A 12,361-nucleotide genomic window follows, 5' to 3' on the forward strand; every position below is an offset into this window, starting at 1 on the left:
AAAGATATTTGGAAGAATGTTTGTAACCAAGCAGATCTCGCCCCCTAGTAGGAAAAAAAAATACTGTGGCAGTCAATGGGGGTGAGATCTGCCTGGTTACAAATATTCTTCTAAATATCTTCCTTTGTGTACAGCAGAACAAAGAAATTTATACAGGTTTGGAACAACTTGAGGGGGAGTAAACGATGACAGATTTTTCATTTTTGGGCGAACTGTCCCTTTAAGAGACATTTAAAAACATTTTTTTTTTTTTTTTTACATTAGCTTTTGATCATGTATGAGTCACGAGGTATTGTTGCCGTAGGTATTGTTCTTAGGATTTTTCCCGAATGGTTTTTAAATTTTACTTTTATTCTTTCAGTATATTGTAGTCATCAACACTGTTGTTTCATTATGTGCTTCATAAATAATTAGAACTGGAATTTTGGCCTTACACTTACAAAATATTTTACTAGCTACAAATCGCTGCCTTTGTAAAATTTAAGCTCACGCGGTTGAACAACGGCGATGACATCACGACGCCGTGTCTCCGCCCCTCTCCGGCAGAAGGAGCGGAAGTTCCGTTGTGACCTGGGCTAGCAAGCGGTGAGTCAATAAATTTGTAGCAGTGGGCCGCTGTTTATATCTGCTTTTTTTCTGTCTGAACCCTCAAATTTAGTCTACCCCCTGGCCTTGGCTTTATCGATCGCTATAAAGGCGCAAGCTTGCCGCTGAGCAGCGTAATAGTGGGCTTAATCGCGGGGGTAGAGAGATCCAGATAGCTCCATCTATGAGGCTGGGGATTCATTGAGACAATAATACAGGCGGAACAGGATTAAGCTGCCTAACTGCGATCATGTCGCTCGAGTATTAATGAAGCGACCTAGCGGCTTTATTTATACATGTATCCTGTGCTTGATTCTGACAGGCTGAAAAAAACGAGCTGTGCTTCATCCGTTTCTCTATTGTTTTCACTGCCCATCCCTGTTCCTATTTTTTCTGAATATATAATCGTGGTATTCACGCGAAGGATCGCATTAGAGATGATCAATACAGTCATTTGTTAATGTGCATCAATAAGCCATTGTGTAACAAGCGCTCAAACTGGTGATGCATAAGAACACCATGCACTTTCATTAGGGGAAAGTCATTTCTTCTTGTGTTTAGTGGGGATATCATTAGCAGGTGGTTTAATAGAAGTATTTGATAACATATGCATTACTAAAGTCCAGGAAGACAGACTGAACCCATAAAACCACGGAGTTCATTCAAGTGTTTGTTTGAAACACTCCAGGCTTAAACTTGTGGGTCACCCAGGCCACTAATGAAACCATTAAACTGGAGTGTTTTGCCTCATGCAGCTGTCAAGATTTGATTTCTAAGCACTGTCATGTGGTTCCAGGAAAACAGGGACCCGTGGTTTTCATTTAGACTTCATTAGAAACCGTTTTCTGGGAACGTCTGCAAGTACAAACTTGTGATCTGCACAGCCATCAGTAGAAAATGAAGATCTCTGTGTATGATTAACATAAGTGTCGGCGCTTATCCAGTAGGCTAAATTACCCTGTAATTTTTCACTTTTTCTTTCCCTCGTCTAGATTTCGGTAGAGCACTTTTACTTTTAGATGGGCATGAATTGCTAGTTAAAATGACTTTAAATGATAAGTTCACTTCAGAATTAAAATTTCCTGATAATTTACTCACCCCCGTGTCATCCAAGATGTTTATGTCTTTCTTTCTTCAGTCGAAAAGAAATTGAAGTTTTTAAGGAAAAAATTCCAGGATTTTTCTCCATATAGTGGACTTCAACAGGGACCAACGGGTTGAAGGTCCAAATGTCAGTTTCAGTGCAGCTTCAAAGGGCTCTAAACGATCCCAGATGAGGAATAAGGGTCTTATTTAGAGAAACGATCGGCCATTTTATAAAAAACATTTAATTATATACTTTTTAACCACAAATGCTTGTCTTGCACTGCTCTGCGATGCGCCACGCATTACGTAATCATGTTGGAAAGGTCACACAATTAGGCAGAAGTACCAAGCAAGTGTTTACAAAGTGGCCTTTACAAAAAAAGGTAAAACAACGATGTCGGATGATTTTGAAGTTGGAGGAGAAAATGAGATACTTCACGCTTGACCTTTCCAGTGTGATTATGTAATGCGTGGCGCATCGCAGAGCAGTGCAAGACGAACATTTGTGATTAAAAAGTATATAATTTTTTTTTTTTTTTTAGAAAATGACCGATCATTTCACTAGATAAGACCCTTATTCCTCGTCTGGGATCGTGTAGAGCCCTTTGAAGCTGCACTGAAACTGACATTTGGACCTTCAACCCGTTGGTCCCTGTTGAAGTCCACTATATGGAGAAAAATACTGGAATGTTTTCCTCAAAAACCTTAATTTCTTTTTGACTGAAGAAAAAAAGACATAAACATCTTGGATGACACGGGGGTGAGTAAATTATCAGGAAGTTTTAATTCTGAAGTGAACTAATCCTTTAACAACACTGGTAATTAAACCAACTTTTGTTAATCATTCTGCAGCCTGCTGACAGTTTCTTTCTAAAATCGCTGGTTTGTATCTTTAATAACCATTTATCCAATATTAATTGCCTGGGCCTTTGAATTTTGCATAAACATGTTGTACTGATTTGCTTTTGAACTTGTTGTTTTTGTATTTTTCTAAAAGCACTCCTCACATTGTATGTGTGGCAACAATATGTCTGTACCTCTGCTCGCTGAAGCCGTGACGGTGTCCGGGACGGAGAAGGAGACGGCTGTGGTGAGAGACCGGTCCAATCATTAACTAAAACCTAAAGTTGCCCAAGTGATTAGCATTACACAGGCTTCAAATATACCAAATCAGTTTCCTCGTAGGGTTAGCTCACCTGAAAATAAAAATTCTCTCATCATTTACTCATCCTCATGTTATTCCAAACCCATAAGACTTTGGTTCATCTTCTTCAGAACACACATAATTTTTAATTAAATCTGAGAGGTTTCCAGGTAACCAAAACTCCAAAAAGGTCATAAAACAAGTCTATATGAATCGAGTTGTTTAATCCAAGTCTTCTAAAGAGACACGATCGCTTTATATGATAAACAGATTTCATTTAGACTTTTATTTACATCTAAACAATGATCGACGCACATATATAGAGCTTGGGAAACACGGATGCTCAAAATGTGCTGTGACATGTTTAGCATATGTGATTTTCTCTATGTATGTGTGTTTACATGTGAATAAAAGCCTAAATTAAATCTGTTCAGCATATGAAGTGAACATATCTCTTCACAAGACTTGGATTAAACTGTTCAATTCATATGGATTCATTTCACAACATCTTTATGACCTTTTTGGATGAGTTTAAGTTTTGGTTAGCTGGACTTTCACAAGAGGGACAGAAACCTCTCAGGTTTCATTACAAATATCTTCATATGCGTTTCAAATATCTTATGGGTTTGGAACGACGTGAGGGTGAGTTAATGAAGACAGAATTTTCATTTTTGGGTGAACTATGCCTTTAAAGTCTATCTGCTGCCGCCTTTATTGGAAGAAAAAGGCAAATAGATTCACAGAAAACTCAAGCTTGCTATTGAGATGGTATCTTCATATAAAATAACCAAGAGTCAGCATCGAACACAGGAAATCGGGCCTCTTTTGGGCTTTTGCAGAGATTAGTTTCACATCATATTCTGTTAACTTTGCAGGTGATCTTCCTTCATGGCTTGGGTGACACAGGGTAAGTCCTGTTCATTACCTGCCTGTTGCAGGATCTTTTAATGCCCCTCATCCTGCATGGAAATAACCCTGTCGTGTTACTTCTTATAGACACGGCTGGGCTGATTCCATGATGTCTATCAGACTGCCGTACGTCAAATACATCTGCCCACACGCGTAAGTGACAGACTGTGAATTGCAAAACATTTTAGATGCATTGGTTGTTGTGCAACAAAGAACTATTGTTAGTTTCACTTTAGTTTCTTTGTGTAGTTTATTGCAAATGAGTCTGTCATACTTTCTGACTCTAGACCCCGAATCCCTGTAACGCTGAACATGAAGATGACCATGCCCTCATGGTAAGTTGCCTCTGCTGCGCATAACATTAACATTCTAGTATATTTATTTAAAAGTGATGTGAGGATATAAAATATAATTTAAACCTGAAAGTGAACAATGTTTGATGATTTTGAAAAATGTAAAACAAAAGGTATGTATGATTTCAGATTCTGTACTATTCTAGGCCATTTAATCAATGTGACATTGATCATGTGACTCTTTGTACAGATGTTACATACTTGTGGTTAAAAAAGGAAGGAGTAAACCAAATACTACGACATTCTGAAAGTCATGTTAAATGTTTCAGTTGTCATACTCCAATTGTTATTTTAAGTAATATATAATATAATATAATATAATATAATACAATAATCAGCTTTGCAATCACAAGAATACATTTTAAAATACATTAAAATAGAAACCAGCTTTTTAAAAAGTAATATTTCACAATGTTAAATGTTTTTACTGTATTTTTTATTACATAAATGCAGCCTTGATGAGCATATATGACTATTTAATATAATCAGTGTTATTTTAGTTTTTATTTTAGTTTTATAGTTTTATTAATAATTATTAAATTAACATTTATTTTTATATTTTTAGTTTTCATTGTAATTTTTAGTAATTTCATTATGTGCTTTTGTCATTTTTTTTTTATTTTTTAAAAATATTTAGGTTTATTTTTATTTCAGTTTTAGTTTTCATTTATCTTCAGTTAATAATTTTAGCTCTTCAACTTAAACTTATTCCAGTTTATAATTTTCATTTAGTTTAAATAAATTAGTTTAAACTAATATTTATTTCAATTAACAGAAATGTTTTTAATAGTTTTAGATAATATAATATAAAAAGGGGGAAACTGTATTAATAAAATACTAAATAAAAGCATTTTCACTAGTGGACTCACACTTTTGGAGTTATGGATTGCCCCTTTAATTCTTGTCTAATTTTTTTTCTTTTCAGGTTTGACCTGATGGGCTTAAGCCCAGAAGCCCCAGAGGATGAAGCAGGGATTAAGAAAGCAGCAGAGAACGGTGAGCAAAATTTGTTTTTGGACACACATTCACATTGGAGCAGTTTCCTGAATACAGCATAAGCTGTCCATGACTTGAAAACATCCAAAAATTGGCTTAGTCTGTGTCAGCGAATGTAAGACCACATGAAGAAACGCATCAAGTTTATGAGGGAGACATGTAATGTGAGAGAATATTGTTATATGCTGAAATTTGATTATGTGGCACTAAATATAGACCGCTCCCTCTCTTCAACAGTAAAGGCCATCATTGATCACGAGGTAAAGAATGGTATACCATCCAATCGTATTATTCTTGGTGGCTTCTCTCAGGTAAGTGATCCATCCTGAAAGTTTGTACTATCATTTAAATCGCTGACTGCAGATGATCTTCAGTTCCTGTGTTGTCTGATGTTCAGGGTGGAGCTCTGTCTCTCTACACCGCTCTGACCTCTCAGCAGCAACTAGCGGGTGTTATTGGACTTAGTTGTTGGCTTCCACTTCACAAGACTTTCCCACAGGTACGAGACAGTCAGCAGTGTTGGAGTTTGTGTGAGAATGTGTGTGTATGTGTGTATATATATGTATGTATATATATAATATAATATTAGGGCTGGGGTAAAAATATCAATTTCTCGATTTAATTGATTGATTGTCATTTTGATGAACTGATATTCATTCTTAAATCCCAAAAATAGGTCTATGGCTGTTTTCAGGTGATGCGTGAACAAAAATTCACTAAACATTATTTGTAGCGCGCCTCCCATCCAATAAATTGCAATAAGCTTTGTGTTTTGTTACTTTTGATATGAAACAAATTCTGTCAATTTTATATTGAAATTCAAATAATAAATAAAGCGCCTCAGTTCAAGCGAAGCGCATGTGAACGGATCATCTCTTCCTCTTTACTACTAGTTATAGCATGAAATAAACATGAATGAACATCAGAAAGTATGTTGAAATAAACAGTACAACTCACTGAAATATGTTTCATGTAATCGCTCAATCAGTGTTTAAACCATGGAAATTCGTCGATAAAACATCTTGTCACTTAGTTATATTTACCTCAGGAAAGCCATTCAATTTACATAGCTTGATATTTAGTTAATTAAAAACTCTAGAGAGGTGCATTTTGCTAAATATATGCACTATATTCTTTATATTATTAGTTAACCCTAATCTTCAATATTTAATATGTTTGAATAATCAGTCATGAAAACAAGTTAAATGACAGCCACTGTTTAAATGTTTATATTTCAAAAAGCGAATTGGAGTAGAAACATAATTGTCATTAAAAAGTTATTATTATAAAAACGGCCTTATGTGCAATTTTAAATGTTTGTCTACAAATCAGACATGTAATGTAGGCTACATGATATATATCCAAATTAATCAGTATTGAATCGAAATCTGAATTTAATTTCAAAATCGTACGCTCGTGAATTGATTTCGAATCTTTAAGTTTATGTCAGTGCCCAGCCCTAATATATATAATCCAATATGTATCTGCTTTTTTCTCCATTAGGCTGCAAGTGGGAGTGGAAACAAGGGCACTCCCATTCTGCAGTGTCATGGCGAGATGGATCCCATGATCCCGGTGCAGTTCGGGGCCATGACAGCAGAGAAGCTCAAGACCATTGTCTCTCCACAGAATGTCACCTTCCGCAGCTACCCGGGTCTCATGCATAGCTCCTGTCCTCAGGTCAGACTTTCTGTAGCGTTCGCAGAAACCTCAGTTTAACTCATTTTACCATGTGCAAATTCATTAAGAACAGTTGCGCTGCTTCATATTTTTGTGGAAACTGTGAAACATTTTCTGATGAGTAGAAAGTGCAAAAGAAAACCATTTATTTGAAACAGACATTGTAAATGTCTTTATACTAGTTGTCTTTTCATTTATTGTCTTTTGATCAATTTAATGTGTCCTTGCTGAATAAATGTATTAATTTCTTGAAAAAAAACTTACCTACCCCAAACTGTTAAACAGTAGTGTAAATATTGCTAAGATTTAGAAGCAAACTCCTGTTCTTAAAGGGTTAGTTCACCCAAAAATGAAAATTCTGTCATTAATTACTCACCCTCATGTCATTCCACACCCGTAAGACCTTCGTTCATCTTCGGAACACAAATGAAGATATTTTTGATGAAATCTAAGAGGTATATGACTCGTCCATAGACAGCAATATAATCACCACTTTCAAGGTCCAGAAAGGTACTAAAGACGAGTCATATACCACTCGGATTTCATCAAAAATATCTTAATTTGTGTTTCGAAGATGAAAGACATGAGGGTGAGTAATTAATGACAGAATTTTCATTTTTGGGTGAACTAACCTTTTAATAGGACACTCCATGTGTAACAGGATGAGGTCTGAACTGAAATCATGCAAAATATTATCTTCGATGTTGTACAGTAGTTTTTATTTGTTCTAACTCTCATACTACTCTCTGATTGGCTTTACAGGAGATGTCTGCTGTGAAGGAATTCATTGAAAAGCAGTTGCCCCGAGTCTGACCTCAACCATAACTCACTGTGACCCTTAGACACTGACCTCTCACCTCCGACCTGCCATTCTCTCACAGGAAACAGCCATGATCCCCTACAACACGAACCATACATGCGCATGAACATTCAGTTGTACATACTGTGAACATGCAACACCACGTCATCTCACGCCTTTCTTTGTAATTTCATACCTCATTAAAAAAGTGATATTATTATTAGTGACAACATTTGGCATCCGTACATACAATAGTATCCCATGAAACCTTGCTCTTTACTTTAAGGGAGACTCATTAACTTTTATCATACATTCCTGTAAGCATTAAATCCGTTTCCCAGTATCTCAGTATCAGTCTCTTTCTCTCAAGCAAGGCGGGAAAGGTAACATTTTTCTAGACGGCTCTGTAGCAGAACTTGGGAGACAGTTCAGATGCTGCAAATCTGTGGTGGTGGAGGAAGTTAGTGAGAGCCGGTGCTGTCTGGAGTGACTCGCGTCACGCTGCTCTGCATGCTGGTCTCATGGTGCATGTCTGCAGTGGGGCTTCGTCGGGATGCTGCAACTCATACTTTTGTTTGTTTGTTTTAGCAAATAAACTACTCATTTGAATCTTCCGGTATGCCTTGTTTTTCATGGAATAAGAAATCTGACACCAAGTCTATATGCAAAATTAGGTGATTTACTTACGCAATGCAACTACTTGTATAATAAGCTTATTTAAAATAAACCTTTTACAAAAAACGCACATAACCAGCTTTAGATCTGAGTATCTTACTGTAAAATAATCAATGATACTAAGCTCTTGACATAATAAGAAAGTGAGTCACTCCAGACGGGGCCGATAATATTTTCCAAAATAGCTTCCCAAATCCTCCCTAATTCCCTGTTCACCTCATAACCACACCATCCTCCACCCACGTGACCAAACACATTCAAGTGTTCTGGGGTCTCAGATGGCATATGTATATATATTTCAGGTTCCATAATAATGCATAAAAGTATTGTTTACTGAAACGACCTATTAACAAAAGATGGAAGGTCACAGTTATGCAGCGGATTAAGCCTGCTGATATTAAAGGATTATGAGGTAACCTTGATTAGCTATTAAAATTGAAATATGAGTTTGCAAACGTGGATGCTATAGTCAGTTTGCTTGTATACATTTGAAAATGGATTATTAAAATGTGTGATGATATCTCTAAACCAGTTGTTTGCAAAGTAGTGAATGTTGCTTTTTTAATCTAAAATAGATGTTCTTCAATATATTATTTCAGTGTTATTTTATCTTCTATCTAAGTCCATTTGACTTCCATGTTTTCATAACTGCTATATGATCCCCTCTTTTATAATTGGCATTATTCCTTATTATTAGTTAGAATCATTTCTGAGCTTCAGACAGGTTTCCTATATGCCCTGTGGCTTGAATGTTAATTGTATGAATCATGGGCATGCCAGGCACAAGCGGGTCAGCAGAAACGGGCAATATCTTTGGGTTTTACAGTGAACTTATAAGTTTATGTTCACCTGAGTTGTATTTTGTTGCTGGGTTTTTTTCTTCTGTCAAGTTTCGTTGTCGTTGTCTTTTTATTTTAAGTGTACTGAGGGACAATTGGTTCTTCAGAAACTTTCCCAAAACACCTGTATGTGAAATAATAAATGATGCAAATCACAGCAATGCAGCACTGTGTTTTATTGATAATGTCAAAGCATGGTTGACCTCCATCCACGGCATCATAGTATGGTCATGTACGTTGCACACATTGTCTCTCCTTTTGTTTTCCTAAGAGGAGGCAAGCAAATAGACCAAAGGGTGTAACAGGTTTAATGAGAATGTGTATGAGTCAGCTCCTGTAGTCAATAATATTATCCCTTAAAACTCATCTTTGATCACCAAAATGACCTATTTAAACGTTTTTTCCTGTGAAAAAAAAATGTCTTCATGCCTTAAAATAGCTTGAATGTAACTCTACACCCTTGCCTCATTTAAAGGGGTCATATAATGCTACTTTTACAAGATATAAAATAAATCTGATGTCCCCAGAGTGTGTATGTGAAGTTTTAGCTCAAAGTACCCCACAGATCATTTTTATAGCATGTTAAATTTGTTACTTTTTGAGGGTGAGCAAAAACGCTCCGTTTGTGTGTGTCCCTTTAAATTCAAATGAGCTGCTGCTCTCAAGAAGAGGGCGGAGTTTAAAGAGCTCGTGTTAGCAGACTCACTGAAAATATCAGAAACTGTTCAGCCTTTTATGTTCAAACCGGAGTCGGACAATGATGGAGAGACTCAGGAAGAAGTGACATGTAGAATCCAACAGGAAGCTTTCTGAATGGTTAGTGGATAAATTTATGTAGCTGATGTGGAGTTAACTATCTTAAAGTCATTGATTAGCATATTCTGTCATGATAATCTATAAATCGCTCGTGTGGGAACTGTTGTAAGATGCCTACACAGCCAGAGATTATATGCTGCATGAAGATATAACAGGTATAGTTTAGTTTAATTACGGTTATAACTTATGTTGCTTTTATGACATGCTATTGCATTTGTGTTACATACTGTATTTCAATAACATGGCCTCACCCCCTTTGTTGTGTGTTCTCGAGGGCAGGGTTTAAGTAAATTTTAGGGTTAGTGATGTCACCAACCTGGGAAGAAGCTCGTTGTAGTCCCTACCAGCCGTTTGTTGTAGTCCTTAAACAGGAAATTCTGTAAAAGAAAATATCTCCCTTTGCTTTGAACTTTGAGCGTCGTAACTTTGCAGATGTTGTTTATGCTCAAACAGCAACATTACACACTAACTATTTAAAGTTAAAAAAGTGAAATCATAATCAACCACCCCTTTAATATACGCGGATCAATGAATATGCAAATTAGCCCCGCCTCCACTCGCTTACGCCAGCTCAGAGATCCACTCGGTCAACTTACTGAGGTAAACGCTACCGCTCTTTACAATATCGGACACATAATGTTAATTAATATGATTAATATCATATCAACAGAAAAATATACCGGGATAACCTGGCTTCTCTCGAGACTCCCCTGCTAGTTCGCTGTTAATAATATGCTAAAGTCCACCGGCACGTTGACATGATTGGTTAGAGGGTAGTTTGTGACGTCACTGACACCAGCGATTTCAAACCGCGGGTTTGTCTTTTTTCACTGCAGTTTTTAAGGAGAAAATACTCAGCAATGGTGTTGACATATGAATTTGCACATGGTTTGTCTTAAAGCGTATTAAAAACACCACATAAACAATTTAAAATCTTGATTTTCACCACAGGGGTCTTTAAAGATTCTCCAGTAATAAACCAAAGAAAATCTTTTATTTATTTCTCATTTTATATAGTAAATGAGGTCCAAAGTGATCCAGCTGGAGCAGATGACCCGTTTTGACTTGCTGCTTGAAATAGTGCTGAAATCAAAGCGTGATCAAACGAAAATGTGCCCCTTCAAAACTGCTTTCATTTAAAGGGAAATGCTCTGTATTTTATCTAAATCATCTGACAAATGCATGACATCGATGCAATGCGTTACATAACATCTCTCTAAATTTCAAAATAGCCCGATTGGTTCAGTTCCTCAAAATCACTCAGAGCGCGAAGACTGAATTTGGAGTCGATATAAAATGTTCCTTTAGGTGGCGCAAATGAGCCAATTATGTTAAATCTGTTATTTTACCCATTTATTCCAGTGACCAAATTTTTCTTCTGCGTGAGGAGTCTAAAGGTAATGATGTATTTTGCACAGAGTTGTGAACTATAAATGAAAATGCAAACTATGCTAATTTCATGTGAAAATAAATGAAAATACATAACATATAGTTATACAGAATGAAAATAAAGTTAAAATAAATCAAATAGAAAATACAAGTAAAATAAAATAAATAATTAATAAATATACAATATTTAATTTTTAAATACATAAATAAATATAAACACTTACGTTAAAAACGAATACAGAAAATAAAAAAATAAAAAATAATACAATACATATAATAAACACAATAAATATATATGAATAAAATAAATTCAGGACTAAATTAATTGTATTTTTTTTTCAAGTTATTAATTAATTTTTTATTCATAATTTCTTAAGATTTGGGCCTCCATAATTGTTTATTTAATTAAAAAAAATAAATAAAACTATTTATTAGGCTACTGATATGACCGGCTTCTTCATCTCATGTGAGTGTATATGATGTAAAACATTAAAATGTTGTTGAAAAATTAATTTATTTGTGTGTAAAACATTTTTAATGTAAATATACAAAGTGCCTCATCCTTTGCGGTAGGTGGCGGTAAGTCGCTCTTAAACTCGGTCCTTCATCTGCCGTTAACAGCGCGAAGGAAACGCAGATTATTGTCCTATGAAATGAGAGCATGACCAGCAAACACAGCCACGAGCACCACCCCTATGATTATACAGTTCTTTATCATTTCTTTTTACATAATCGCTAACATGATCGAAGGTCTGCTGCCTGATAACAATGTTTATATAAACTTTTGACAAGCCGCTTGCTCTGGTCATTTGATGTGTCAACGCTTAATGGATACGTCCAAATCAGTGATGAGGTACGTGTATGATTGTTTTGTATGTTGATCGCTTATATCAACGCGCCTTGGTGTCGAAATCTCCGCTTGACCAGCTTAGGTGTGTGGAAAATTAAAGCTCTGCTTTATCAAACATGTGTTTGTTGTTAGATAGCGCTAACGCAAGCGGTCTGTCAGTCATAGACCGGTATTGATGAACTGATGAAGCTGATCAGCTGTCAACACAGTAAATGCATCCTTGAAAAACTACAGCCAGAG

At 35.9% G+C, this 12,361-nt stretch overlaps 2 protein-coding genes across 4 annotated transcripts in view; both read left to right on the plus strand.

Moving 5' to 3' along the window:
• The first annotated feature begins 472 nt into the window (after positions 1-472).
• lypla2 (lysophospholipase 2) lies at positions 473-9,223 on the plus strand. Of its 2 annotated transcripts, none has more exons than XM_051872462.1 (10): positions 473-585; positions 2,669-2,761; positions 3,691-3,722; positions 3,812-3,877; positions 4,012-4,059; positions 5,003-5,073; positions 5,311-5,384; positions 5,471-5,572; positions 6,577-6,753; positions 7,516-9,223. In XM_051872462.1, exons 2-10 carry the CDS (start codon positions 2,684-2,686, stop codon positions 7,564-7,566), a joined length of 699 nt encoding a protein of 232 aa, XP_051728422.1. In that variant the 5' UTR covers positions 473-585; positions 2,669-2,683; the 3' UTR covers positions 7,567-9,223. The 2 variants fall into 2 exon arrangements, with proteins under 2 accessions (XP_051728422.1, XP_051728423.1); XM_051872463.1 differs by lacking the exon at positions 473-585 and adding an exon at positions 2,530-2,553.
• Positions 9,224-11,897: 2,674 nt separating this feature from the next.
• The window catches only part of ankib1a (ankyrin repeat and IBR domain containing 1a), a 33,401-nt gene continuing 32,937 nt past the window's right edge, over positions 11,898-12,361 (plus strand). For both annotated transcript variants that reach the window (XM_051872445.1, XM_051872446.1), the window contains exon 1: positions 11,898-12,124. The gene's annotated coding sequence lies outside the window, so the exon portion shown is untranslated. The remainder of the gene's footprint in view (positions 12,125-12,361) is intronic.

This window comes from Ctenopharyngodon idella, chromosome 19 (genome assembly GCF_019924925.1).
Source record: "Ctenopharyngodon idella isolate HZGC_01 chromosome 19, HZGC01, whole genome shotgun sequence".
Lineage (NCBI taxonomy): Eukaryota > Metazoa > Chordata > Actinopteri > Cypriniformes > Xenocyprididae > Ctenopharyngodon > Ctenopharyngodon idella.

Coding starts and splice junctions, on each gene's coding strand:
- lypla2 (XM_051872462.1), top strand. CDS start 2,684: ATGTGTGGCAACAATATGTCTGTACCTCTGCTCGCTGAAGCCGTGACG. Junction 3,878..4,011: donor AAATACATCTGCCCACACGC/GTAAGTGACAGA, acceptor TTCTGACTCTAG/ACCCCGAATCCCTGTAACGC. Junction 4,060..5,002: donor AAGATGACCATGCCCTCATG/GTAAGTTGCCTC, acceptor TTTTCTTTTCAG/GTTTGACCTGATGGGCTTAA.